The sequence below is a fragment of the Hippocampus bargibanti genome, linkage group LG07, assembly GCF_051943395.1.
Source record: "Hippocampus bargibanti isolate YZ-2025 linkage group LG07, ASM5194339v1, whole genome shotgun sequence".
NCBI lineage: Eukaryota > Metazoa > Chordata > Actinopteri > Syngnathiformes > Syngnathidae > Hippocampus > Hippocampus bargibanti.
The window spans coordinates 20,459,574-20,486,532 of record NC_142740.1 but is presented as its reverse complement, the minus strand read 5'-3'; the positions used below and the strand labels follow the sequence as shown (position 1 = coordinate 20,486,532).

Sequence of the window (26,959 nt, the reverse complement as noted above, 5' to 3'; positions counted from 1 at the left end):
TTTTTTCACATCTCCACCATCTTCTAACTCGTCTGGCAGTCCTGGATGTCTACGTGCTCAGCACAGATGGTCAGGTACAGGATTTCAAATTCCCACAATCCACCAAGGGGGGAATTTCTATCCAGCTTTCGGCCAATACCATTAAGCTCAACAGTCGCAATGGTGAGCTGCATTAAGGAAGCACGATGACATGTTTGCTTGGACAAACAAATCACATCACATCATCTCATAGAAAGATGCCAATAATCCTTTTTTTTTCACGTAGGAGTTGCCAAGCTGGTATTTGTCCTCTACAAGAACCTGGGCCAGTTCCTCAGTACAGAAAATGCCACAATTCAGATGCACAACGACGCTTACGGAAACAACCTGTCCGTCAATTCCGACATTATCGCTGCCTCAATCAACAAAGAATCCAGCCGAGTCTTCATTAATGACCCAGTGGTTTTTACCCTGGAGCACATAGACGTGAGTGGAGTAGGGGCCACTATGGTGGATTTAGGGTGGGGGGGGGGCATCTAGAAGGTAGAGGCAAGGAAGCATTTGAAATACAAATGTCTCATTCGGTCAGTCAGTAGTTTATTTAAATCACTGAACATCAAATTAAAGCAGCCTTTAGAACCTAAGTGAATTCTTAATGAAAACTAATTCCTTAATCAACATTGGGATATAAATGATAGCCATTTTCTTTGTGGGGGGGAAATAAACTCCTAGATTAGCTGTACAATCTAGGATGAAATTACTGCAGCGCCAATTATCTCTCTTCTTTCAAAGTTGTGTCTGAATTCCCCCGAGGGCGACGGGGGGCTCCATTCTTTATCAGAGAAATTGTACAATTCGAAAGACGTGGCGTCAAACAATTATGCTTCACTGTTATTAAAGCCTCATATATCCAATAACGCGCCGCTTGATTGGGTAAGCGTGTGCTAAATGAGATACAACGTATGAATTGCTTCATAAGAGCTGTGAAGTGAGAAATCCTCATCCGTATCAGTGTGGTAAAATGCTTTGTACGAGCAGGGGGTAAATGGCCTTTGTGTTGTTCATCTACTTCAATTTCAGGCAGTCAATTATTGGGACACTTTACCATATCTCTTGTTATCGTGCAGATGGAGCACTACTTCAACTCCAATTGCTCCTTCTGGAATTATTCGGAGCGGAGTATGATGGGCCACTGGTCCACGCAAGGATGCAAACTCCTCGAGTCCAATAAAACACACACATCCTGCTCCTGCAGCCACCTCACCAACTTTGCAATCCTCATGGCCCACCGCAAAATCTCGGTATGTTATTTTTATGATCTGCGAGATGCATCATCATTCCTTGTGGTTCTGGGTAAATTTTTAGCAATGTTTCATGTTCTAGTACTTTTCAATTCATCATCTTCAACTTTTCAAAGATGAATATTATTTGGCAAATGCTGCAACATCGCTCCAAACCTTTTGACAGTTGAATATCATTTCATATTCTCGATTGAAATCTAATTTTCAGTCAATCAAAATTTTACCTCTTCAACCATGATAATGTTGACTGTGAATCAGTTTTGTGTGAAGAATACTGGATGAAGAATGGGAAGCTAATTGGCTTTGAAACTTGAGAGGTCCAAATGTTAAAATACTTGAGTGGGAATTGTCAACGAGGCGATATTAAAATCTTTTCAAGAGCAGAAATAATAACCGGATCCACGAGCTACTTTCTGTTTAAAAGTGGCCTTCGATTACCGTGTTATTGCAACCTTTTCAACAAAAGGAAGGCTTTGGTTTGACTCTGGGGAGGAAACATTTCATTCAAGGAAACATACCGCCTCAGATGTGACACTGGACCAGAAGTGTAATGCTTATAAAAAGGTGGTTGTGGGTTTGAGTAGTAATATTTTGCAATAAAACCTAAAATTATGTGGGTTTTTTTGCAAGTGAGAAGCATGTGTGAAATGTATTCATATTTTTCGCAGGTCAACAGACAACATGAGCTATTGTTGACTGTCATCACCCGCGTGGGCATTGTGGTGTCGCTCGTCTGTCTCAGCCTGAGCATCTTCACTTTCTGCTTTTTCCGAGGCCTGCAAAGTGATCGCAACACCATCCACAAGAACCTCTGCATCAATCTCTTCCTCGCCGAGTTAATATTCCTAATTGGTATTGATATGACAGAGCCCAGGGTAAGAGGGCAGGGCATGCACCCTAATGATTTACTCTGCATTCATTGCGTTTCACGCTATCGCCTCACAACCTCGCAAAATAATGCTAAGACTCTTCAGCGTTAAATGGATCAGACTTTAAGTGTTGTTTGTTCCAATGCCTCTCAGCTTATCCCGGACATGACATGAGCAGGACAGCATCATTAATATAGGTGACTAAGAAGCTGTGTCCACACCTTGACAGATGTTTCACTTGCCTCGTTCCATGTTAAACTATTGTACCCCAAGATTGCTGGGTGACACAATACAGCCAATTAAAACCCCACTGGTGGACACTTTCCAGCTTTATTTATTTATTTATTTATTTATTTATTTATTTATTTATTTATTTATTTATTATTTCTTTATTCCATTATTTATTTATTTATTTATTCCATTGTTTGTTCTTTTATTCGCTTATGTTTTTGAGGCAAAGCTCTCACTATTTACTTCCTCCTTCAGTTTTCTCTCACACATGAGATATATATCATCTACACTCTAGGACTGCTTTATTTCCTGTAAATGATACCTGTCCATGTTAAGCGCTTTGTTACAGCTTCAGCTGTTGTTAAAGCGCTATCTAAATCAATATGTATTGTATTGTATTGCATATGATGTAAGCTTCAGTCTAAGAGTGTTTACGGTGATTACATTTTTGAGTGATTGACATATTTCTTTTGGACGTATGTCTTCACGCAGATTGGCTGTGCAATCATTGCTGGAATCCTCCACTTCTTTTTCTTGGCTGCCTTCTGCTGGATGTGTTTGGAGGGCGTCCAGCTGTACCTCATGCTGGTGGAAGTCTTTGAAAGTGAATACTCGCGGAAAAAGTACTACTACGTATCTGGTTACCTTTTTCCCGCCCTTGTGGTCGCCGTTTCCGCAGCGATCGACTATGGAAGTTACGGGACAGAAAAAGCGTAAGAAAATCTTGCCATCCCATTTTATTGGAACAAAAAATGTACAGTAATGGTACTCCCCGTTTCCACTGTATGTAAACACCCCAAAGGCAGCATGAAACATCAGCCGGGATGTGCAGCTGTTAAATTTTTCATGTCATTTGAAAGTGTCTGACAGACCCAACACTGCGGTTGTATCAGGGAGGGGATTTGGTGTGGCTACATTAATGCCTTTCTCCTAAAAGACCCTCAGGTGACCTCTTTTTTGTAAATGCCCTGTCCAGAAAAAGCTTTTTACGTAGATTAATGGCCGCAATGTTGATAAGACTGTGAAGTGGCGCTACTTAAGGGGTTTCCTTTGTTCAGCTCCAATGGTCAATCTGTAAAACGAGCTTTTGAGGTTAAATATTGATGGATGAGAAATCATTCAATCTATCGGCCCAAAGATGAGATACAGGAAGCCAATGCTATAGGGATGGGCGTAATCATCAATGAATTGTTTAATTGATTTTTTTTTTTTTTTGTTGGTCATTTATGTCCGTGAAACATATTTTGTATCATCTGAGTAAAGACGGAAAGCATTCAATTCATCATCTTCAGACAGTAGAGGTGCTGTTGATTCTGTTCTGCTACAGAACAACTAAATTGTTGTCAATCAGAAGTCACATGACGACAACTTCTGTGGAAACATTCTTCCCTTCAGTACAGCACTGGCATTGAAACGTGAGTTCAGAACTATCAGATTTAAAATAAATCAAGTCTCCTAACCTACAAAAATATGTATTTTAAAAATGCAATGGCATAAAACTGGTCAACTGCCAAATTGAAACAGACATTGATTTGTGTCCATAAATTATGTTGTCATTGATTTAAAAACTGAAAAAAAAGTGTGAACATCATCCAGAAATGTTTACTTCTATGTCTGATTTAAAAAAATACCAAACATGTGTTGAACAATGAGGGCAATTTGTGTTTGATTTACTCCAACAAGAAAACTAGAGAATGTGGCTTAGTTTCTCTATCCCTTTCTGCAATGTGAATTTTTCTCCTTTCCTTTTTTTCCAGATGTTGGCTCAGCGTGGATAATCATTTCATCTGGAGTTTCATTGGACCAGTCACTTTTATCATCATGGTAAGCTTTAAGTTGTATTTTCTCTGAAGAATGAACTGACAAAGTGAGTGGGTGAGATGAAGGAGATGCCGGGAAGAGATTAAGATAGAAGTGAGAAGAGGAATCAGCGGGATTTTCTATTCTCCGAACCTCCTTGTGAAATGTTTTGAGCCATTCCACAATAATCTCTCAGCAGGCTGACGCAGATGACGATCTGATAGTGTCTTTACCTTTACGCGTTGCTCAGAGAGGGCTACTGAGGCAAGCTGTTGTTTTACAGTGAAGTGCCATGATCCGTGCTTTCGAGTAAAATGGCACGTTAAGATTTTATAGCTGCTTTGTTCATCCCCTGCATCAGCTTCCTTTTATGCTGTATGTCAATTGTAAATAGCAGATGACGGCATCAGTGAAAGGCACAGCTCTGTTTGGTCAAGGACCGTTGGAGGTGAAGGACATCGAGCATATGTGCCATTAAGCCATGCAATTATTTACTGGTCGTGACATTATTATCTCCCGCTATAGACCAGAGTATGTGTTAAAATCATCCTGTGTTAGCCCATACATATCACCCCTTTTTAGTACACCATGTTTTATTTTACCCTCATGCGCACCAAGAGAGATGCCAAAGCTCGGCACACTTCTATCAGCTTTGTCGGGTTACATTTGTTCAGCGCTGACTTCATTATCCTACATCGCGATTGGTCCGATATCAACCAATGCAGCAACCTCGTTTTGGACATTAGACTGACTATAGAAATGTGATACAGCGAGAGAAGGGAATGGGGCATCCTTGTCAAATCCTAGCTCTCTGCGAAGCCACAAGGTGATTTGAAAGCTAACTTTTGCGCATGTGTACCAACGCATGAAGATCTACACTTGAAGTGTATGTATTCTGTGTGTTGAAACAAAGTGGAAAGAAAACATTGATTACTTACTGTAAACCCTTTATAGATAAAAAAATAATTCCTTGATACCACATTTTTTGGCAGATGGGTCACAATATTTTTCTTAGTTTGTCTGGTTCTGCAAGTCTGGTTCTGCAACTCATTCTCAGGCCTGACTTGTACAATATATATCAAGTTATTCACTGCCATTCATTAATTTATTTGGGAATTGAAAATGACGTAGATGGCCATTCCCGAATTTGTTCGGGTTTCGTTTTTTCATGCCTCTGTGCAGATAAAACTCTGGCATTGGCCTCTGGCATTTAGGGCAGCATTTCTTCTGTAATCTTATTTCCACATAAAGAAGAAAGTCAAAGGTTTCTAATACTGTTTTGAATGTCTATGTAGTCCTAAAACTCAATGTTGTGTGAGTCCTGGAATTCAAGTGACAATGACAAAAACCATGGCACTGGAGTGGACACATTTTTGCACGTCTGGCAATGAATGAGTTAAAATTGACTTTCAGCTACCACCCAAAATCCCTGCATCGTATCAGCTTTCTTTTGGCAATTGGCAAATACATTTGGTGCATGAACACCAGTTGCCACCTGATATCATAGTAAAAAAGGTGGCGGAAATGCGACCACAAATATAACATGCCACCTTTTCAATTTTTGATGGAAATCAATTCAATATCAATACACAAAAGCATAAACTTCAGAATTATTCAGATTAAAGAATGTGTCAAAAGCGGTCAGTGGGTTGCATACAGTTCAATAACTTTCCCATTTTCACTGGTTTGGAATACTGTCAGGACAAAAGTGAATGTACTGCATGATTGTAAAACGTTACCGCCACAAATCAGCTTGCGTAATTGTCTTTGCGAGTGCTCTGACAGTCACTCAGCAGCATGTTTTTCTTTTCTAAATTGGACCCTCATTGTTTTACAATTGTATGTTACTGCTGGAATGATTTGCATGAAAAATGTGTCTGCACTGGAAATGTTGATCAGAATCCCGGCGGTGATGACCGCACGGGTAGAATCATGACCCTTGTGAGGCGCTAATGTATTGGAGAGGAGCTAATGTGTGACAGGAATGAGGTTTTGCAGAACTTGCTCCTCTGGTTTGGTGCAAAAAAAGGATTCAAAAAGACAAAGTACTGTGGAAAGGCTGATCTCAAGGGATTTTGCAGGAGCAAGGTTTTCCTGCACCGCCAGTGACCTCTCGGCAAATTGGCTTTGTCCTTGTCAATGAAAGAGAGTAGAAGCAGCCCATGAGCAAGAGGAAATCGAGGGAATAAAAAACATGTTGCATTGGTTTTAATCAAGACAAGTCATGCCCCCCCCCCCATGTTTTTTGTCTGTTTTGCTATATCTACCACATTGTTCCACCTGCCAAACTATACAGTATACATGGAATTAAATTGTCCTGTAGCTGTTGTGAAAATGCCACGAGAATAAAGATGCATTGTATTGCATCAGGTGGCTTGGCGGTCGACTGGTTAGTACATCTTCCTCACAATAGAGAGGACTATTGTGTGATTTTTGCCGTGTCTGAAGTTTGCATGTGTTCTCTCATTGGTTCTCTGCTTTCATGCCACATTTCATAAACATGCATGGTAGGTTAATTGAAGTACAGTAAAGTCTCGTTATATCGATATTGGATATATCGATAGTCCCGGTTATATCGATACTATTTCTATGCACGCACGGAGAAAATTACATGCAAACAGGGTCGGATATATCGATAGTCCCGGTTATATCGATATTTTTTCGGACTCCCTTGAATATCGATATAACGAGACTTTACTGTATCTAAATTGCCTCAAGGTGTGATGGTGTGTGTGCACAGGATTGTGTCTATGTGTTCCGTGTGGCTCGCCACCAACCAATTAAGGTTGTACCCCGCCCAAAACCCTCAGATGGCTATGGCGGACAGGTGGCTCGGATTAATGGATGGATATCTATTGCACAACATATTACTACTGTTCTGTTCTTCTTCAATCTGTAGCTAAAAATAACCATTTATCAGTTCATAGTTAATCACATCAACTCTTAATTTGGCCAAGCATTTAGAGGATGTGGGTGGGATACAGTGAATTTTCATACAACTGTCCAGTCCATTTGCAGTTCATTTTCCTTAGCGGCCATAGACAACAGGCTGCATGGGAAAAAAAAAAACTAGTGGGTAGGCACTTAGATCATTGCCGTCTCAGGGCACAGGGGGTATTAGCTCCATGAAAGGGGTACATGGAAATAATGAATGTATGCTTGTGGTCGATGGGAGTAAACCATTAGTATGCTTGAGCTAACATGAACACAAGGCCTTTTGGATCATGACATGTCACAAGCAGTTCTTATCATGTGGACAGCTCCATCTGCACCTTAAATATTTTATCCCCAGCAGTTCATTTAGAGTTCAGTGTGTACATACGCAGGCTACCTTGGAAAATGTGAAGTGGGTGGGAGCGGGATGGGGGGCTTTTTCCTGATGTCCCAGTGTGGCATGGTTGTATCTGCATGGCTTGCAGTGATGGTTCACAGACAGAAAAGAGTGAGGGATGGAGGACAAAGAAGGATCCCTGGGGAAGTGTGTTGCTGGAGGTGGGGGACATGTGCCGTCCAGCTAGGTTACTTTAAAGCTCTGTGTCACTCTCCGCTGTCTCAATGGATCCATGTCACCACTCCGGGCTCTGTGAAAGGGGGCTTTTCAAAAGTCCTCTTGTCCCTCCCCGCACACAACCCCCACCTCACAGCCCCAGTCCCCAATGTTTGACTCATTCCAGTGGATGATGGAAATAATCGCTGATACCTGCAAAACAAACTCAGGTTCATTGCCATTCGTGATATAAGCGGAGGCACTCGATTGGGTGTTCTCTCCCACCCTCTCTCTTGTTTACAGCCTACGTGATTTTGTATTGTACCTTGAGTTGATTGCAGGAGGAGGATCGATGTATCGATCACATGCAGCCTTTTCACAGGAGAATACACACACACACACACACACACACACACACACACACACACACACACACACACACACACACACACACACACACACACACACACACACACACACACACAGAGGCAAGCACGATCTGTTTAAGAATGAGTGGCCATGGTCTGAGTGGCACCCACAAAGGTCATTTATTTCATTCCCTCCCAGCGGGCAAAGTATGCTTCTTCATTTTATTCCTGGAAGGCTATTCTATGCTGTAGCCAACCCAACACTTAAAAATTCATTTTTCAAAGTTGTCTTTGATAGACATACTCTCCAATTCATCATTCTGAGATATTCTTTGACATTCGTGTTCTTCTTTAAAGTTCGCCTGCTTGTTTTGAGTGCATGAACATGCTGGGTCAAGGTCTATTTTGTTCCAGAATAAATATTATTTGAAGTAAATTTATTTGAAACAGCTCCCCTCTGTCAGTCCATATGGGTTTTGTGTCTCTAAATCACAGTATTGATTTTCAAGGTAACAAAAAAAGAAAAGAAAACCCTCTCAACTCTCAGCACGTCAGAATCTTTCTTTCTTTCTTTTTTTTTGTCCCCGGGCTGTTATGTGCCACTGATTCCCTTAAAGGACAACCAACACCATTTTTTCGTTTCCTAACTGACATCAGAAAAACGTTTTATAGCATCTACAATACCTAAAACACGCAGTATATATTTTTAGTCAAATGCAAAACACCAATCCAAATGACTTAAAGTGTCTAAAAAGTACATCAATTTGAAACCGGAAGTGGCCAGTTTCAGAAGGTCCCGCCCCCGTGTTCGTGGTGTCACGGCAAGACGTCTTGCCTTGCTCGAGAATCAAAACAATGGCTTCAGATTCGGAGAATATGCTTTCTTGTTACTCATCCAGTTATGAAGATGATTCAAAAAGTTCTGAAGAAGAAAGGATACATGTTTGCAATTGATTAAATAATTTATTCCGTGTCATTTTGAGGCATCAGAAAAGGCAGAAAATGGCGACAAAGCCGTTTAAGGGATTAATCAGCTCGTTTCCACAGACTGATTAATTCCTTACATGGAGCTTTGTCGCCCTCTTCTGCCTCTTTTTGGTCCTACATGACGTTTTCAGACCAAAGTACAGCAAAATGTATTGACGTGATGGAAGGACTGCTACAATGTTTCCTTTTTTCGGTCAGGGCTGTTCCTTCAACGTAGGGTGAGGACTCGTCGCCAACTCAAAAACAAGAATGGAATATTCAGCGCGAGTCTTAAAACGTAAAATATAGCTATATGTGGTGGAATCTTTGTAAAATAACGCTCAGTAGAAGTCATTTGAAGCCATTTTACAAATTATGGACACAACTTGTCCAGAGATGTCGGTTGTCCTTTCAGGTTTGGCATACTATAATGCTCCCCCTCCATCTCACCTTTTTCCAACCTATTTGTTGTCTTTTCGCGTGCAGAGGAATTGAAAAATGTAAAAAATTTCCCTTAAGCATTTTGTAGCTGGTTATATTTTACTGTGCATAAAATGATGCTGTTGTTTAGTACAACATGGTTTCTCATTACCACTTCTCATTTTTGTTCCCCTTTTAATTCTCCGACTGAGCAGTCAGTTCCTTTTTTTTCATTCTCTGATGGATTTTAATGCTTTCCCATGCCTTTATTGATATGGAATGACACTAAATTTGGAGCCACTTGGCTGGTCTTGGAGGGATGGATGTTTATTGGATTAGTCTGTAGACGTGCTTCTCTTTTACTTTGGAACTTTGATGCGGGGTCCAATATCCTTTTTTTTCTTCTTTTTTTGTCTGTTCTGTTTGTCATTCATCTTTATGCATTAATACTGTTTTTTCTCTCTCTGATTTACAGCTCAATCTGATTTTCCTGGTCATCACTATGTACAAAATGGTGAAGCACTCAACCACCCTGAAACCAGACTCGAGCCGACTGGAGAATATCAAGTAAGTAAAGTCTCCACTGCACAATACCCACATCCTACTTATCAGTAATATCACACTGCCGGTATTTCCCACTTTCCATGAAAACTTTGCGATGTGACTCTGGAGGAAAGGCTTTTTAAGTTGAGCAATCCTTTTATTTATTGATTTTTGTGTGTGTGTGTGTGTGTGTGTGTGTGTGTGTGTGTGTGTGTGTGTGTGTGTGTGTGTGTGTGTGTGTGTGTGTGTGTGTGTGTGTGTGTGTGTGTGTGTGTGTGTGTGTGTGTGTGTGTGTGTGTGTGTGTGTGTGTGTGTGTGTGTGTGTGTGTGTGTGTGTGTGTGTGTGTGTGTGTGTGTGTGTGTGTGTGTGTGTGTGTGTGTGTGTGTGTGTGTGTGTGTGTGTGTGTGTGTGTGTGTGTGTGTGTGTGTGTGTGTGTGTGTGTGTGTGTGTGTGTGTGTGTGTGTGTGTGTGTGTGTGTGTGTGTGTGTGTGTGTGTGCGTGCGTGCGTGCGTGCGTGCGTGCGTGCGTGCGTGCGTGCGTGCGTGCGTGCGTGCGTGCGTGCGTGCGTGCGTGCGTGCGTGCGTGCGCGCGCGTGCGTGCGTGCGTGCGTGCGTGCGTGTTACATGAGTGTCCATACAGATTCTTACCAAGCCGCTGGATTACTTGTAATAAATGCCAGCATCTTGGGCGGACTTTGACTTCGACTGTATCTGTTTTCAATGACTTTGAACGACTGAAGCAGACCCTAATTGTGACAACCCGTTGGAGCACAGATGTGACAGAATGATTTGCTTCCAACTTTAAATTGCATAGAATGTCACAAATTGACACCCTTTCCCCTCTCCGGCTGCGGGTCCAGCGGAAAGCCAACCATATGGTTGAAATGTTTTTTTTTTCAAACCCAAGAAGTTAAAGCAAGCCTTTTCACAAAACCACAATAGGCAATTTGCTGCTGGACTTTTTCTGAAGCTGTAATTGCTTGTTTATTTCTTTATTTTTTGTAGCCTACATTTGAAAACAGTATTCACATGCCCCTAATCAGGGGTTACACATTGCTAAGCTGAACACTGCAAGGGCAGCAGTCACGCTCATTTCAGCCGTGATTTCATTATTTACTTTTCCTAACAAATGTGTGACAACATTGCGGTGAATGTGCAATCAAGAAGAGCAGACAGAAGAAAGGTTTATTTACGCGTGGATTTGTGCTTTCCCACTCTCATATTATGGAAACCACAATTTGTGCCTTTGGGATAGGAACCTTTCTCTTCATATTGTGTTTTTTTTTTCTTTCAGCAAGGCTTTCCGTATATTAAAAACATCACGGTGGTCTTTTTGTTTGTGTTCTCACGACACCATTGTTGCAGCGGTGTCTCTGCATGTTGCATGTCAAAGCAAATTTAACACGCAGCCTCTTCTTTCTCTTCTGTCACTCTCTTCTCTGTGGGGCAATCCATGCCAGTAATTATCATGTTTGTGACGGCTACTATAATACTGATTTGCCTGGGTAAGCTTTGACTTTACACATGCACAATCACACATACACGCAATCACACACACACACACACACACACACACACACACACACACACACACACACACACACACACACAGACACACACACACACGTTCATTTAAATATAACGACTCATGGTATTGATAGCAAATGAATGCTACAATTGAATCATCAGCAACGTGTATGTTGTTTCTTGTCTATTGAGCTTTGCAGTCCAACCCTTGCTGCGATCTCTAATTGTGATTTTCTCTTCCTGCTTCTCATGCTAGCTATGAAGATAATAAACAGTTTATCAAGTAAGGATGCATTGACCAGGACTCCTCAGTTTCTCCTTAATTCTATTTCCTCTCTTGCCTATTTCTCTTTCCTGTTTCCAGTAGTTACTGGGTCATCCGTCCTTTGCCACACACCAACCTTTAAAAGAAATAGTCTGTCCTCTCACTATATGTATTTTCATCATGTTGTTGTATGTTTGTGGCAATACTTCACCCAGCAGGTTGTATTTTGCCCTTACTACTTGAACTCTTTCCTCCATTACTGGTAGTTACTGACAGATGAAATACCTTAACCTTGGATTGTGCCATTTGTTTTTGATAAAACTTTTATGTGAAAAAGGATTTCAAAGCTCTGCATATTTTTGCTGGTTGTCTTTTATCGGAGCTTTAAATTACTGCACTGATTTATTTGTTTGTGCACCTTTTCCATATTATAAAAAAAAAATCAAATTCTTGCCTGGATCAAGGAAATTAGATTATTACTGTTTGTAGCATTGCATTTAACAGATGGGTCTGACAAAATTACAGAACAAAAACAATGGAGTGCTATTTCCACCCCCCCCCCCCCATTGAGTTAACAGGCGCCTTAACGCAACTTAGAATTACGTTGTAGTTTATTTTGACATTCTTAATAGCACAGGGCAATAACCTGGTTTGATTTAAGTCTTTGATCACTAAGTTTGTTAAAGGGAGAGGCAAGTCAAAACTCTTTCCAATAATGCATCCCCATTAGTCGAAACATTCTAATGAGTATTTTGCTTGTGGAATATTATTGGTAAGCTAAAAAATAATAATAATAAGCCACTCGTTTTTATCCATAGCAGGAGGTGCCTAAGTGTGTGGTCATGTGACATTCACAAGCTCATTTCTTCCAACTGAAATGGATTAAAACGGATGAATTTTACGGCTTAATTCTTATTTCCCAAACGGCTACATTGATCAACAATTTAAACTCGTGGGGCCCCATATTATTGCAAAGACATGTTTGAATAGGACTACCCTTTCAAGGAAGGGCTTTATTGAAGAGCTGCATTTTATTCTGATGAAACAGAACACATGCAATGGATCTGAACAATACAAGCGTCACACCGGAATAAAAGTTGTATTAAATAATGATTGCTTTCGAGAAATTTTGAGAAATATTGTTTTTATTCAAACATTGTGTAGGTTTGTGGTTTTATTGGCAGTTCACATTGACACAGCTTTCTTGTACCTGTTTTCTAGTAATGCCCTCGTTTATTAATTTGTCAGAGCCATGAAAGCTGTTCGTGCATAGTTGAATGATTTGTGTGTATTTTTTAATGTTATTTTATTGTTTTTTGATCATTTTATAGATCCTGGGTCATGGGTGCCTTTGCACTCCTCTGTTTGCTGGGTCTGACATGGTCCTTCGGACTCTTCTTCATCAATGAGGCCTCCATTGTCATGGCGTACCTCTTCACCGTATTTAACGCCTTCCAGGGGATGTTTATTTTCGTTTTCCACTGCCTCCTCCAAAAAAAGGTAGGTTGGATGGCAAGGCATTGGTGCACTTCCAGACATCTTGAAGATTTCCGGTGAGTCATGTTTTGTCTGTACTCATAGGTCCGCAAAGAGTTCAGCAAGTGTTTCCGTCACACGTACTGTTGTGGAAGGTTGCCAACTGAGAGCTCACATGGCTCAGCGAAGACTTCCACGACACGGACAAGTGCACGTTACTCCTCTGGTACCCAGGTAGATCGTTAAGCTTTCACAAGTGGATTGAGTCGCCACATCCTAGGAATTTGCTTTCTTTTCTGCTGGCCCACTCAAGGTTCTGCCGCTTTTCTCACGAATGTCATGTGCATGTGAAAAAGCACGTTTTATTCAGTATTACACCATGTTTGACTTTGGTTAGGGCCAAAATGACATGATTGCCAACATGATTGTTGGGTTTGCTCGCGAGCTTTTTACATCAGAATACAGAAGGAAAAACAGGTGGGCATTGACTACATTTCCTTTGTCCATTTGGAACTAAGGGTCAGAGTGAAACTGTCTGTTTTTTTCTGATACAGATTGACTTTCAAGTTGAATTTTGGGTTAAATAATGATGAGCAAGATGGCATATGTAGTGGGGTAGAATTAACGTTGAGTATGATCCGGTGACATTGGTAAAACCTGAATTACAGTATTTGCCGGTGCATAAGGCGCACCCAAAGGCCTTGATTTTCTTCAAAAAAATTACCCTGCGCCTTCGGTGCACCTTATATGTGAAGTAATATTGAGCCACAACAAGTCTAAAAACTACTGTCAGCAGCCACTGATTCCATTTCCCCCTGTAGAAGTCGTGAGCGGTCCATGCTGGGTTTATAAAACGTACCCTCAGCCTCTACTGTAGCGCCTTATATATGCAAAATGTTTTTAGACATGTTCATTCAATGAAGGTGTGCTTTATAGTCCGGTGCGCCTTATTCATCAGAAAATACGGTAAATGATGTCTGTCTGTCCTAAAAAAACACACACAAAAAACACACAGAAAAAGCAGAACATACACCGTATTTGTAAACAAACACACAAAAATAAAACAATGCTCCACAAAGGAGGTCTGTCTTGATGCATTGTAGCTCATCACCCTGTACTGTACGATAGATTGGATAGCTGAACTTTTGGTTACCGGCAAGTAGTACACTGTGTGATTTTCAAAGAAGTACAGATGACGACTGAAGAAACCTTTTCATCGATGGACCACTCCTGTACGACTGAGAGCTTACACAGACGTACCGTGTGATTACTGGTTATTTATAATAATAAAATAATATAAATAATGATCAGTGAATCAGTTATGCCCACAACCAAAAACAAACACTTTCCAATGCGTTCAACAAATGACAAAAGCTAATAGCATTCACTTTCAAACATTGTGACAGTGGAAACAGTGTCGCTATAATTTCAAAAAGTGGGGGGAGGAATATGGTGCACACTCTCAAAGCAATGAAAGTAGATATGCGCAGCGGGCTCCTTTAAAGTCCTAATGACTGTCCCTTGTTGACCTGACAGAGTCGAATCAGGAGAATGTGGAATGACACCGTAAGAAAGCAATCTGAGTCCTCTTTTATCTCAGGTGACATCAACAGCACCTCCACCCTTAACCAAGGTCAGTTCACATCTCATTTCTCTCCACATCTCTCACACACACTTCTATGCACACATTTCATCATCTGGTTTAAAAATACTCCAGGCAATCGTAATAAATGGCTGCAGCTTGAAAAGACAGCAGAGCTGTGCGCTGAGAAAAGGGAAAGGAAATTATCTCGGTGTTTGGTCTTAGTCTCCCTGTTGTGTTCACAAAGGATTACTAAAGCTCGTTCTCAAATAATCCGTCTGGTCAGCAAGAAAGTAGGACGAGGATAGAACATTTCCAATTGAAGTTGCCTCTCCAAACGACAACACAAACGGCAGATATGCAAAGAAAAAAATCCAAACTGAATTGAAAAAAGAATCCATTTGTTTTTTGGCATCCAGTTGACCTCAGTTAGTTTGAAATGGTGAGGCTTGGTAAGAACTGTCATTTATTATTTAGTTTGAACACAACTATGATGATGAGAAGATGATGTTCAACTCTGGCTGATCCGGAGCGCTTAGCGTGTTGCTCGGCTTTCTCCTGTTTCTAAATGGCTTTTGGAGTATGTGAAGGAGAAGCGGCCCTATTTTGGGGCAGTTAACAACCCACCCTGCTTCGATGCCAATTCCTGCACATCTCTGTCTTGACTCTCTTTTTTCACTGTCACTTCTTACAAGGTAACTCACTGCACCGCTGCCTCCGAGGCACATTTTGACTCGCTCATACACCTCTAACAAAATAGAAGTCGAGCTCGTCTCCCCACAGTGTCGAGTCGTGAAGTTGTTAATGTAAAGGTTAGATATTGATCACTCCGGGGTGTAGAAACCTAGCTACCCTGGGGAGCCACTGCACTAAACGAGGGCTCTATCTCCTGGAAGCACTTCCTGTCATTAAAACCATCCCTGAAGTCTGCCCAACAGACCGACAGATGGCATTTAACACAGGTGAATAATGACAATGGAATGCCTTCATTCCCTGAAACACATTAGAAGTTGGTTAAAATAAGAGAAATGGACAGTAAGATATGGTTTGGAGGAAAATGTGATGTCTAATTCATGATATAAAATACTGTAGACACGAAAGGGCAACTTAAAAACTGGAAGTGGCCACTTTTTCATCACGCCATTTTAAATGTGGACATACAAATATATAATTTGCAATCAATATATAATTTTATTGCATTGTTCAATGCATGTATTTGAAAAAAAATCCAGTTCTTACCCAACAAAATAAGAGTGAAGCAAACAAAATAACCACAGATTGTAATTCCTTTTTTCTCTACTTGAAATGACTCTCTTGTTTAAAAAAAACTACCATTCACAAATGGTACACAACTGCTGACACAGAAATATGCTAAGAAAACCTTTATTAGTCTCACAATGGACAAATTCCCAAGTCACAGCAGCAAAATTATGCAAGGAATAAATCAAAAAACAAAATACAAGATCTGCTGTAAAGGCAGACACTCTTGTGGCACCATCTTGAAGTCAAATAACAAAATAATACAACACAACACATAAGTCACAGACAGTTGTGCAATCTTAACTACTTTTCCTGCACACACTTTGTTTTGGGAAGCAGTTATGGATGAAAGAGGAGTGAATCAAAGTGTCCTTTCAACAGTCGATCAAATATGTCATGCTGAAAATGTGCATGTGTCTGCTACAAGCAAAGTTTGAAAGCAACAAGAAGCTGTCGAATCCATGAACAAAAAAAGAGATTGGCTCTGATTTCCTCTCCCACATGAATCTACTTCAATTCCAAGCCAGTTAGGCATACGCATAAGCGCTTTGCGCAGTCGTGCCTTTCTTCTCATCGTCGGCACCTCAATTCATCCATCCATCCAGCCTCAGATCGTCCAACAGCACCGACTTCTCCGCTGAACCAAGCAGTGCTGTGAAAAATGCTACCCTTTGCAGGCACAAAAACAAAAAGAATCATTAGCGCTCTGCATTCAAATGATGCCGACATTCATCTAAATTAAAAACAATGCTGATTTACTCGTGCCACCGAGAAGGCACAACCACCATATATACCTGTATACGCACACACACACAAACACACACACACACACACATCACCCCTGAATGTGGCTTTCATTTATGACTTTCACTGTTGGCTGAGTGCACATTCTCCTTCTCTCTTTCAACTCCAGGAATGACTGGGAATTATCTACTTACAAATCCGCTTCTCCGACCACAAGGCTCTAACAACCCTTATAACACCTTACTGGCTGAGACAGTTGTGTGTAACACGCCCACGGCTCCAGTGTTTAACTCTCCAGGTGTGCTGCTTATTCTTTCACCTGTTTTTTTTTCCTTCTTAACTTTTTTTTAAACATGCCCTCCCCAGAGTGTCTCATTCTTCCATGTAGTGTTGACAGGCCAAAGAAAAGGCAGGGTGCTCGACAGTGCTCCATTGTCACACTTTCATCCCGTCCACTCTTTGGCTCCCATTAATTTCTCAACCTAAGCAAGTTGCATTGTTTGAGTCATGAAGTGATAATGAAAAATGCATGAGCCATGTTATTAGTGTGATTTAATTGGAGATGTAGCCTTAAAACGCATGAAAGCTGTTAACAAATACATTCAACAAAAAGGAGGGTCACACGTGGATCAAAGTGTTTTGTTTTGTTTTGCTTTTTTTTTTCAACTCGTCAACCTGCAATGACGACTGCAATACAGTTACAGTTAAGCCCAGAATTATGCGCATCCTGGCCATTTTAAAGCTATTTGTTTTAAAATATGTTGATGTATCAACTGACTACAAATGGAAAAGGAACGTGCCACTATTTTTTGCAGTTTAACTCATTCACTGCCAGACGATGTGAAAAAATGTGTCCACTCCAGTACCCGGGTTTTGGTCCTTTTCACTCAAATTCCAGGACCAACAGAGGATTAAGTTTTAGGACGACATAAACATCCAATGCAGCGCTACCTTAGACTCTCTTCTTTCATCAGAAAAAAAGTTCATTCCTAAGTTATATGGGTCTGGAGTTATCTGAGCTTGAAATCAGGGCGGCTGTCCAAAATACAATACATACATATTGATTTATATAACGCTTTCACAAAAGCTGAAGCTGCAACAAAACACTAACCTGGACAAAAGGCAAATGCTGTGACCTCGTGGAAGGGAAAAACATAACCAGAGATCTGACCAGCGCTTTATCGGCAGCCCCCGCAAGAAAAAAACAAAACGCAAATTCGGGAAGGGCGCTCCACGACACACTTTGCAATTCCTGAAGAAATTCGGGAATGGCAGCGAATGAGTTAATAAAACGTCGTCAGTCTATTTTTGTATTTTTGATTTTTTTGTATCCTTTGACACAGAAATATGCTAAGAAAACCTTTATTAGTCTCACAATGGACAAATTCCCAAGTCACAGCAGCAAAATTATGCAAGGAATAAATCAAAAAACAAAATACAAGATCTGCTGTAAAGGCAGACACTATTGTGGCACCATCTTGAAGTCAAATAACAAAATAATACAACACAACACATAAGTCACAGACAGTCACAGTGCAATCTTAACTACTTTTCCTGCACACACTTTGTTTTGGGAAGCAGTTATGGATGAAAGAGGAGTGAATCAAAGTGTCCTTTCAACAGTCGATCAAATATGTCATGCTGAAAATGTGCATGTGTCTGCTACAAGCAAAGTTTGAAAGCAACAAGAAGCTGTCGAATCCATGAACAAAAAAAGAGATTGGCTCTGATTTCCTCTCCCACATGAATCTACTTCAATTCCAAGCCAGTTAGGCATACGCATAAGCGCAGTCGTGCCTTTCTTCTCATCGTCGGCACCTCAATTCATCCATCCATCCAGCCTCAGATCGTCCAACAGCACCGACTTCTCCGCTGAACCAAGCAGTGCTGTGAAAAATGCTACCCTTTGCAGGCACAAAAACAAAAAGAATCATTAGCGCTCTGCATTCAAATGATGCCGACATTCATCTAAATTAAAAACAATGCTGATTTACTCGTGCCACCGAGAAGGCACAACCACCATATATACCTGTATACGCACACACACACAAACACACACACACACACATCACCCCTGAATGTGGCTTTCATTTATGACTTTCACTGTTGGCTGAGTGCACATTCTCTCCTTCTCTCTTTCAACTCCAGGAATGACTGGGAATTATCTACTTACAAATCCGCTTCTCCGACCACAAGGCTCTAACAACCCTTATAACACCTTACTGGCTGAGACAGTTGTGTGTAACACGCCCACGGCTCCAGTGTTTAACTCTCCAGGTGTGCTGCTTATTCTTTCACCTGTTTTTTTTTCCTTCTTAACTTTTTTTTAAACATGCCCTCCCCAGAGTGTCTCATTCTTCCATGTAGTGTTGACAGGCCAAAGAAAAGGCAGGGTGCTCGACAGTGCTCCATTGTCACACTTTCATCCCGTCCACTCTTTGGCTCCCATTAATTTCTCAACCTAAGCAAGTTGCATTGTTTGAGTCATGAAGTGATAATGAAAAATGCATGAGCCATGTTATTAGTGTGATTTAATTGGAGATGTAGCCTTAAAACGCATGAAAGCTGTTAACAAATACATTCAACAAAAAGGAGGGTCACACGTGGATCAAAGTGTTTTGTTTTGTTTTGCTTTTTTTTCAACTCGTCAACCTGCAATGACGACTGCAATACAGTTACAGTTAAGCCCAGAATTATGCGCATGTCCTTTTCACTCAAATTCCAGGACCAACAGAGGATTAAGTTTTAGGACGACATAAACATCCAATGCAGCGCTACCTTAGACTCTCTTCTTTCATCAGAAAAAAAGTTCATTCCTAAGTTATATGGGTCTGGAGTTATCTGAGCTTGAAATCAGGGCGGCTGTCCAAAATACAATACATACATATTGATTTATATAACGCTTTCACAAAAGCTGAAGCTGCAACAAAACACTAACCTGGACAAAAGGCAAATGCTGTGACCTCGTGGAAGGGAAAAACATAACCAGAGATCTGACCAGCGCTTTATCGGCAGCCCCCGCAAGAAAAAAACAAAACGCAAATTCGGGAAGGGCGCTCCACGACACACTTTGCAATTCCTGAAGAAATTCGGGAATGGCAGCGAATGAGTTAATAAAACGTCGTCAGTCTATTTTTGTATTTTTGATTTTTTTGTATCCTTCGCAGCCAGATGGCAAAATTTACAGAAACTAAAAATGTGGCCAATGTGGGCTTAACTGGATGTTATTCCCCCGATGTCTGATCTGAAATGGCATCTTTAGTGATGTTTATGTGCTCTTCCCTTGTGCTTCCCTCTAGTGACCTACAGAGAGACAAGTATGGGAGTCAAACTTAACTTTGCCTATCAAATGTAAATTTTCTTTCAGCATGCCTACTTAAAAAATAAAAACAAAACAAACATCCCACCCTTCGCCACCACCGGCACTTTTACTTTGGACCATGAACACTCATTCTCAATGAGCAAGGGATTCACAAAATATTGTTTGAGTCGTTTGGAATTATTTTGAAAGTAACACAACAATATTTTAGAGGCATGATTATTTTTCCTGATTTTCTGTCTGACTGTCACGAACAGCAGTGACAGAGCCCAGTTGAGCTCATCCGGAACCCTTTTCAATCACTTTTGTCCAGTGGTAAACACGAGCCTGGCATGGCAGCAGCTAGTTGATTGACTCTTAATATCTGTCCTTCGTGCTTTCGCTACAACAATAAGTGGGGCATTACTGCTTTTAACATGGCAAACATGATCCTTTTGTGTTTTTTTTCTTTTTGGTATTCCACAGGGGAAAAAAATCTGTGCTGTAAAATCACCACCATTTGTCTTCCTGCTAATGTCGACATCTGGTTTAGTGTTCGGAGTCACATTGGCTGTTATCTCCTCTTTTTATCATGGAATAACTAATATTTATCTTTTTTTGGGTGCTGCTTTTCATGACCTCCGCGCTTAGTGGAATTCCTAACATGACTGCGTCTGACCTCTGTGGTGCTTGTGTTATTTCTCAGCTGCTCTGCCAGTGACTGGTGTCTCACTGGGAACTGTCAATGTGACGAATGCCAAATGCCGTGCTGTTAGCGACCTCTGACCTTAGCCAGCGATGGCCGCGCAAGCTGCGGACAGAATCTATATCTAATTGGACAAAAGCAAAAGTGAAAAGCTATTTAATAGATTGTGGTTAATTGCACGGTTGTGTTAAGAATAATAAAAGTGTATTTGCTCCCCTTCTAAGACACACTGCTACTATTCTGAACGCAACCGGCTTTTGAAGTTGGTTGGATTTTATGAACCTTTGCTCTTGCTATGTTGCAGTTCAAACCCCTACATTCCTGACTAACGATTGGCCTATTACACCCACTCCCCCCGGTATCACCTCATCAGCATAACGACCCTCATCAGCATTGCGAAAGTTGCCTAACCTGTTTTGCCTGAGCAGGCTATTGTATGAACGATCCAAATTGAACCTCACACCACCAGACCGGTTTAATGAAGGATTTTGTTGTTTTATAAGAATCGCCTCTTTTACCCCCCTTTCAAACCATCTATGTTCTTTCGCTAAGATCTTAGCAATGATCTTAGCTAAGATCTTAGCAATGATCTTAGCTAAGATCTTAGCGAAAGAACATAGCAATGATCTTAGCTAAGATCTTAGCAATGATCTTAGCTAAGATCTTAGCGAAAGAACATAGATGGTTTGAAAGGGGGGTAAAAGAGGCGATTCTTATAAAACAACAAAATCCTTCATTAAACCGGTCTGGTGGTGTGAGGTTCAATTTGGATCGTTCATACAATAGCCTGCTCAGGCAAAACAGGTTAGGCAAACCTTTTTTTTGGTTGCTCTTTTGAGTGATTTTTTTCTTTATGTTACAATAAATCATTTTACTTTCTTTTGTACATCAGCTCCTCTTAGACCAGATAGGCTGAGCAGGCAGACATGAAGTGAGTCTTTTCACCTGCTGTGTGTGGTGATGGTGGAGTGCTGCTTGTGGGCTCCCCGTGTAGTGAGAACAAAGATGCCTGTCTCATGTTTACACATGACTACTTTCCCCTTTCTCGTCATTTCTCCCCGTCGTCGTTCTTTTTTTCTCTCGCCTTGCATTTTCAACCTTTTTGGTGTATTGTGGCTTGCCTCTTCCCAATGTGTCGTGATGATGGCTACCGTTGCCTTGGTTTTCTTAATGTTGTTTGGGATCCCCTTTCATTGACTCTTTGTGGCATACTAATACGCCAAAGCTATCAATGAATAAATTACAGTTGAGATTTCAAAAGTTAGGGGGTGTAAACAATAAATAACTAGAAAAATAATTTGAAAGTGCATGCAAAGCATCATGCCAAACTAACAGACATACGGCATGGCTTAAAGTTAACTGTGCATCCTAAACAGCATTAAAAATTTGATTCAGCGTTCATGTGTTATGAAGATCAAAAATCACAGAATGTCTTTCCTCATCTTTTCCCTGCAGGGCACTCACTGAACAATGTGGTGAGGGATACAAGTGCAATGGATACTCTACCGCTAAATGGTAACTTTAACAACAGCTACTCACTCCGCAGTGCGGACTTCGGCGACAGTGTACAGGTGGTCGACTGCGGACTCAGTCTGGACGACGCTGCCTTCGAGAAAATGATCATTTCTGAGCTTGTACACAACAACCTGCGTGCCTGTAACAAAAGCCACCAACAGCAGCCCCCCGATTTGCCTCACGCTCTCCATCACCACCATCGCCCACATCAGCAGCAGCTGCCTCCACCGCCGCTGCAGTACCACCACCACCATCACCACCACAACATGGAGCGGGCTCCACCCCAGGTGACAGCGGTGGGTGGCAGCAGCAGCGAAGATGACGCCATTGTCGCCGACGCTTCTTCTTTGGTGCACATGGGCGAGGCAGTGGGCCTCGAGCATCAGCATGAGTTGGAGGCCCCGCTGATCCCCCAGCGAACTCACTCTCTTCTGTATGCTCCTGAGAAGAAGGTGAGGATTGATGTGGGAGTGGAAACCCCTGTAGGCCACCTGACGCCCGACAACAACGACCAGGAAAGTTTGCATTCTCCAAACAGAGACTCCCTGTACACTAGCATGCCCAACCTGAGGGACTCTCCTTATCCAGTGAGCAGTCCGGAAGTTGTGGAGGACTTGTCCCCATCCAAGAGGAGCGAGAATGAGGATGTTTACTACAAGAGCATGCCTAATTTAGGAGGCGGCCACCAGCTTCAGGCCTATTACCAGATAGGCAAAGGGACAAGTGATGGTTACATTATACCCATCTCTAACGACGGCTGCATACCGGAGGGCGATGTACGGGAAGGACAGATGCAGCTAGTCACAAGCCTTTAAATGTATTCAAATGAACAGCCAGACCTTCTACGCTGACCATTTTCGGCCCTTTGTTGGACAAATTAGTGAAGGAAGCAGATGTGTCATTGGAACTGGCAATTGAGCACTCTGCTTCCCCAAACAGGTCACCCTTCCACTTTTTTCAGCCAATGCGCTTCAACATTTGAATAAAAGTGTATATAAAGTTCAGAATTTTCATTTTTAGAGATAAGCCAATTATGTATTTAAATGTGCTGCTGCTGTCAAAAATGTATGGTACCATAATAGAAACACAAAAGGACAAAAAAAATCATCAAAAACAAAGAACCATAACTTGATTCCTCAGAAAAGCATTTAAACAAATGTACATACATCTCCCAACATCCTGCGTTTATGTTCAGTTTTTTGGTTTATCTGGTTGGGTTTTGGGGCATTGTGAACAAAATAACACTCATGGACCAGGATATTGACCCTAGCTTGTACATACTTCCCTCCCCCTCAGTCCCCCAAAAGGAAAATATATTGTTCTGGTCATCCTTCATCCCCATCCTGTTTCGATTGTATGACCACTAGCAATCACCCCTGGCCTTATATTTTCTCAACTGTACATTGAATCTGTAGTCAAGAATAATGGCTATAAATATATATTTTGTTGTATTGCTGGTGTAAAATACAGGTTCTTGGGAAATCATAATTATGAAGAAACTGTTTAACTACAAAGATTAACATTTGAGTGATTATTCTCTAGAAGTCATACATAGTGGCTTCAACCGTTGATTCATGGTAGTGAGTTTGAACGTGAAAGACATGTAAAGAACGAAAGGAAGTATACATTAAAAAAAATGGATGCTGTACCGCATTTCCCATCAGTCAACAGTGTTCATACTGTCTGGATTGCATTAATATCGCCCATATAAATGTATTGATTTAATCTCGATAGCGGCTTTACTTTATGCATAAGTACAGTACATATTTGAACTGTTGAGACAAAGTTATAGGCAGTTTGATTTTTTTTATTGTTAATTGTCACTGCCTTAAACGGTTTATTTATTATTATTATTATTATTCAAATAAATGGGAAATATTGTACTTCCCAGCACTGCGATACATACTGTACTGTAGCTCGTGATTAATGTGTAAACATTACAACCATTCATTCGATGACTGATGTAAAAATTCAACACTTTTTTGAGAAATACAATAAATCAGTTTTTTTTTTTTTTTTTGTTTTTTTTTTTTTTTTTTTTTCTTAAATGTGATGTTGCTTATGAATAGTGTATTTGCAACTGCAGGACATTTGATTAAGTTGAGTTTTTTGGTTTGTTTCTGCTCTGGATATTTTTTTTCCTCTCAAGTTCCAACAACTTTGAATGATAATTTGTTGAATTTCCATCTAATTTATTTTTTTTTTTTTTCATTTTTTTTCATGGCTGCACCGTTTGCGAGATCACGTTTCAGCCACCTTTGTCAGCGAGCCAAAACTATTCATGTGATTCAGAGATTAACTCAGGTAGGAAAATTGCTATGAAAACAGTTCTGTGCGGTTGTAACATGAATAAAGGTTCAATGACTGATTTGTAGTATTTCATTAAGTATATTCTTGAATGAGCCCTTCCTACTTTTGGCACGGCGTAGACGCACTACACACATCTTGTTGAATCTTGGCTTCATTAGCATGAGGGAATAATCCACATAGCTCACAACTGGTCAATGTTACACTTGGCTGCACTTGTAGAAAAATATTTTACTCGATCTGTCCAAGTACGACATATATTTGCTGTAATTGTCCGTTGCAATCGAAGCCCACGCTCAGTTCCTACCCGTGTTACACCTGGGGGTAATGCTAATTTGCAAAGCACTGCAATGTAACACCAGTTGAGCAGAAGTGACAAGATCTCAGCATGGGAGCTGGAAATTGCTCTGATTACCATTTGACCAAGTAAACGACTCAGTACTTTAAAATAAAAACGATGCACTCTATGTCACAGCTACACAACATGGCAGTGAGTGGGCTACAGTTTTGACTCCCACTGCAATTATGTGGCATTTAAAAAGTGAGCTGCTGACAAAAGTTTTTGACGTAATTATTCATAGGTAGGCAATTTGAGAAAAAAAACGAGGGTGAAAAAAATGGCATTTAATGGATGTGCTGCACCATTCGGTATTCAGTCAGGGCTTGCATCAGAGGGAAATTTGGGAATGAATATTTGGATTTTTAAATATAATATTACCTATTTCTTTTGTCATTCCTGTAAGTCAGCCCTCAAATGCTTACTGCCGCTTCAATGGTTGAACTCTAGTAAAAAGACATTTTTTCAAGAAGACAATGCAGGCCATTGATCAAACTTTTACTGTTTGTCTTCACACTGCAACAATAGATGCTTACAAGCAGGTTTGTCTTTGCACTTAGGAGCATGGCAATATGATCTGGGATAAGGATATATGTTGGTGATGTATAGTGTGGACTGGGCACCCTCTAGCTTTGCGTGTGGCCTCCCCACACGAAAGCCTCTAATTCTGCATCTTGCACAGGGAGGGACTCGGCCTTTTTCAAACATCGATTCAGAAGTAGGCCAGGAGCCGGGGGGCTGTGGGCTCGAATCTTCCCACAGTCGTGAGAGGCAGTCTGCGCTGTGGAAAAAGTGGCCGGAATATTGTCAGCAGAAACGGGACTTTGATTGTGTAATGTGACTGTGGTCTTGACAGAGACAACCAAATGGTAACACTAGTTTCTTAATCAGCATTAACAATTAGGGTTTATCCTCTGTCATATATGATGCAATCTGGGGCAAGATATTTTTCAGATGAATGGGATTTATGAGGTGACGACTGCAAGTTAAACTAGCTGTGAACAATCTAATTCTTCCGAAAAGTTAGACAGTAATGTGCTTACAACAAACTTCTGAGATGGTTACCACGTATGCTTAGTTATGCTGATGAGGTGATATATATATATACATATATATATATATACACACTATGCCTAACCAGGTGGCTGGCATAGTCTACCGAAACATCTGTGCGGAGTATGGACTGGAAACCCCAAGGTCAAAATGGGAAACACCTCCCAAGGTGGTGGAGAATGACCGAGCAAAGATCCTGTGGGACTTCCAGATACAGACTGACAAGATGGTAATGGCCAACCAACCAGATATCGTGGTCATAGATAAAGGGGAAAGGAAAGCCGTTGTCGTGGATGTAGCGGTCCCGAGTGATGGAAACATCAGAAAGAAGGAACATGAGAAAATCGAGAAATGCCAAGGGCTCAGAGAGGAGCTGGAGAGAACCTGGAAGGTAAAGGTGACAGTCGTGCCTGTGGTGGTCGGAGCATTCGGGGCAGTGACCCCCAAACTCGACGAGTGGTTGCAACAGATCCCGGGAACAACATCGGATATCTCGGTCCAGAAAAGCGCTGCTCACTTTATATATATATATATATATATATATATATATATATATATATATATATATATATATATATATATATATATATATATATATATACACAGTAAAGTCTCGTTATATCGATATTCAAGGGAGTCCGAAAAAATATCGATATAACCGGGACTATCGATATATCCGATCCTGCGCCGAACTGCATTAAACAAAAGCCGCCAAAAGAGGGCAGCCAAGCGCCATATAAGAAACGGAGCTGGCCATTAGCTCCCTTTTTTTTGGGGAGATGTTCCCCCAATGTTGCCTCAAAATGGCACATATAATTCTTTAATGATTGTAAACATGTATGCTTTAATCTTCAGAACTACAGTGTATTTGAAACATATTCATAACTGGATGTGTAACAAGAAAGCATATTATCCGAATCTGAAG

At 41.0% G+C, this 26,959-nt stretch overlaps 1 protein-coding gene across 14 annotated transcripts in view; it reads left to right on the top strand.

Annotated features, from left to right (window-relative positions):
• The window catches only part of adgrl2a (adhesion G protein-coupled receptor L2a), a 134,691-nt gene extending 109,992 nt beyond the window's left edge, over nucleotides 1-24,699 (top strand). For 5 of the 14 annotated variants that reach the window (XM_089000081.1, XM_089000079.1, XM_089000077.1 and 2 more), the window contains 13 exons: nucleotides 40-162; nucleotides 266-465; nucleotides 1,107-1,280; nucleotides 1,949-2,155; nucleotides 2,873-3,093; nucleotides 4,138-4,204; nucleotides 9,897-9,988; nucleotides 11,425-11,469; nucleotides 11,748-11,774; nucleotides 13,088-13,256; nucleotides 13,338-13,466; nucleotides 14,769-14,865; nucleotides 22,278-24,699. In XM_089000081.1, the coding sequence (XP_088856207.1) occupies nucleotides 40-162; nucleotides 266-465; nucleotides 1,107-1,280; nucleotides 1,949-2,155; nucleotides 2,873-3,093; nucleotides 4,138-4,204; nucleotides 9,897-9,988; nucleotides 11,425-11,469; nucleotides 11,748-11,774; nucleotides 13,088-13,256; nucleotides 13,338-13,466; nucleotides 14,769-14,865; nucleotides 22,278-23,152 (2,426 nt within the window). In that variant the 3' untranslated portion in view covers nucleotides 23,153-24,699. Of the gene's footprint in view, nucleotides 1-39; nucleotides 163-265; nucleotides 466-1,106; nucleotides 1,281-1,948; nucleotides 2,156-2,872; nucleotides 3,094-4,137; nucleotides 4,205-9,896; nucleotides 9,989-11,424; nucleotides 11,470-11,747; nucleotides 11,775-13,087; nucleotides 13,257-13,337; nucleotides 13,467-14,768; nucleotides 14,866-16,987; nucleotides 18,112-20,117; nucleotides 20,136-22,277 lie in introns of those variants that run through there. The other 9 variants (XM_089000083.1, XM_089000080.1, XM_089000090.1 and 6 more) reach the window with 5 other exon arrangements.
• Nucleotides 24,700-26,959: the final 2,260 nt, after the last annotated feature.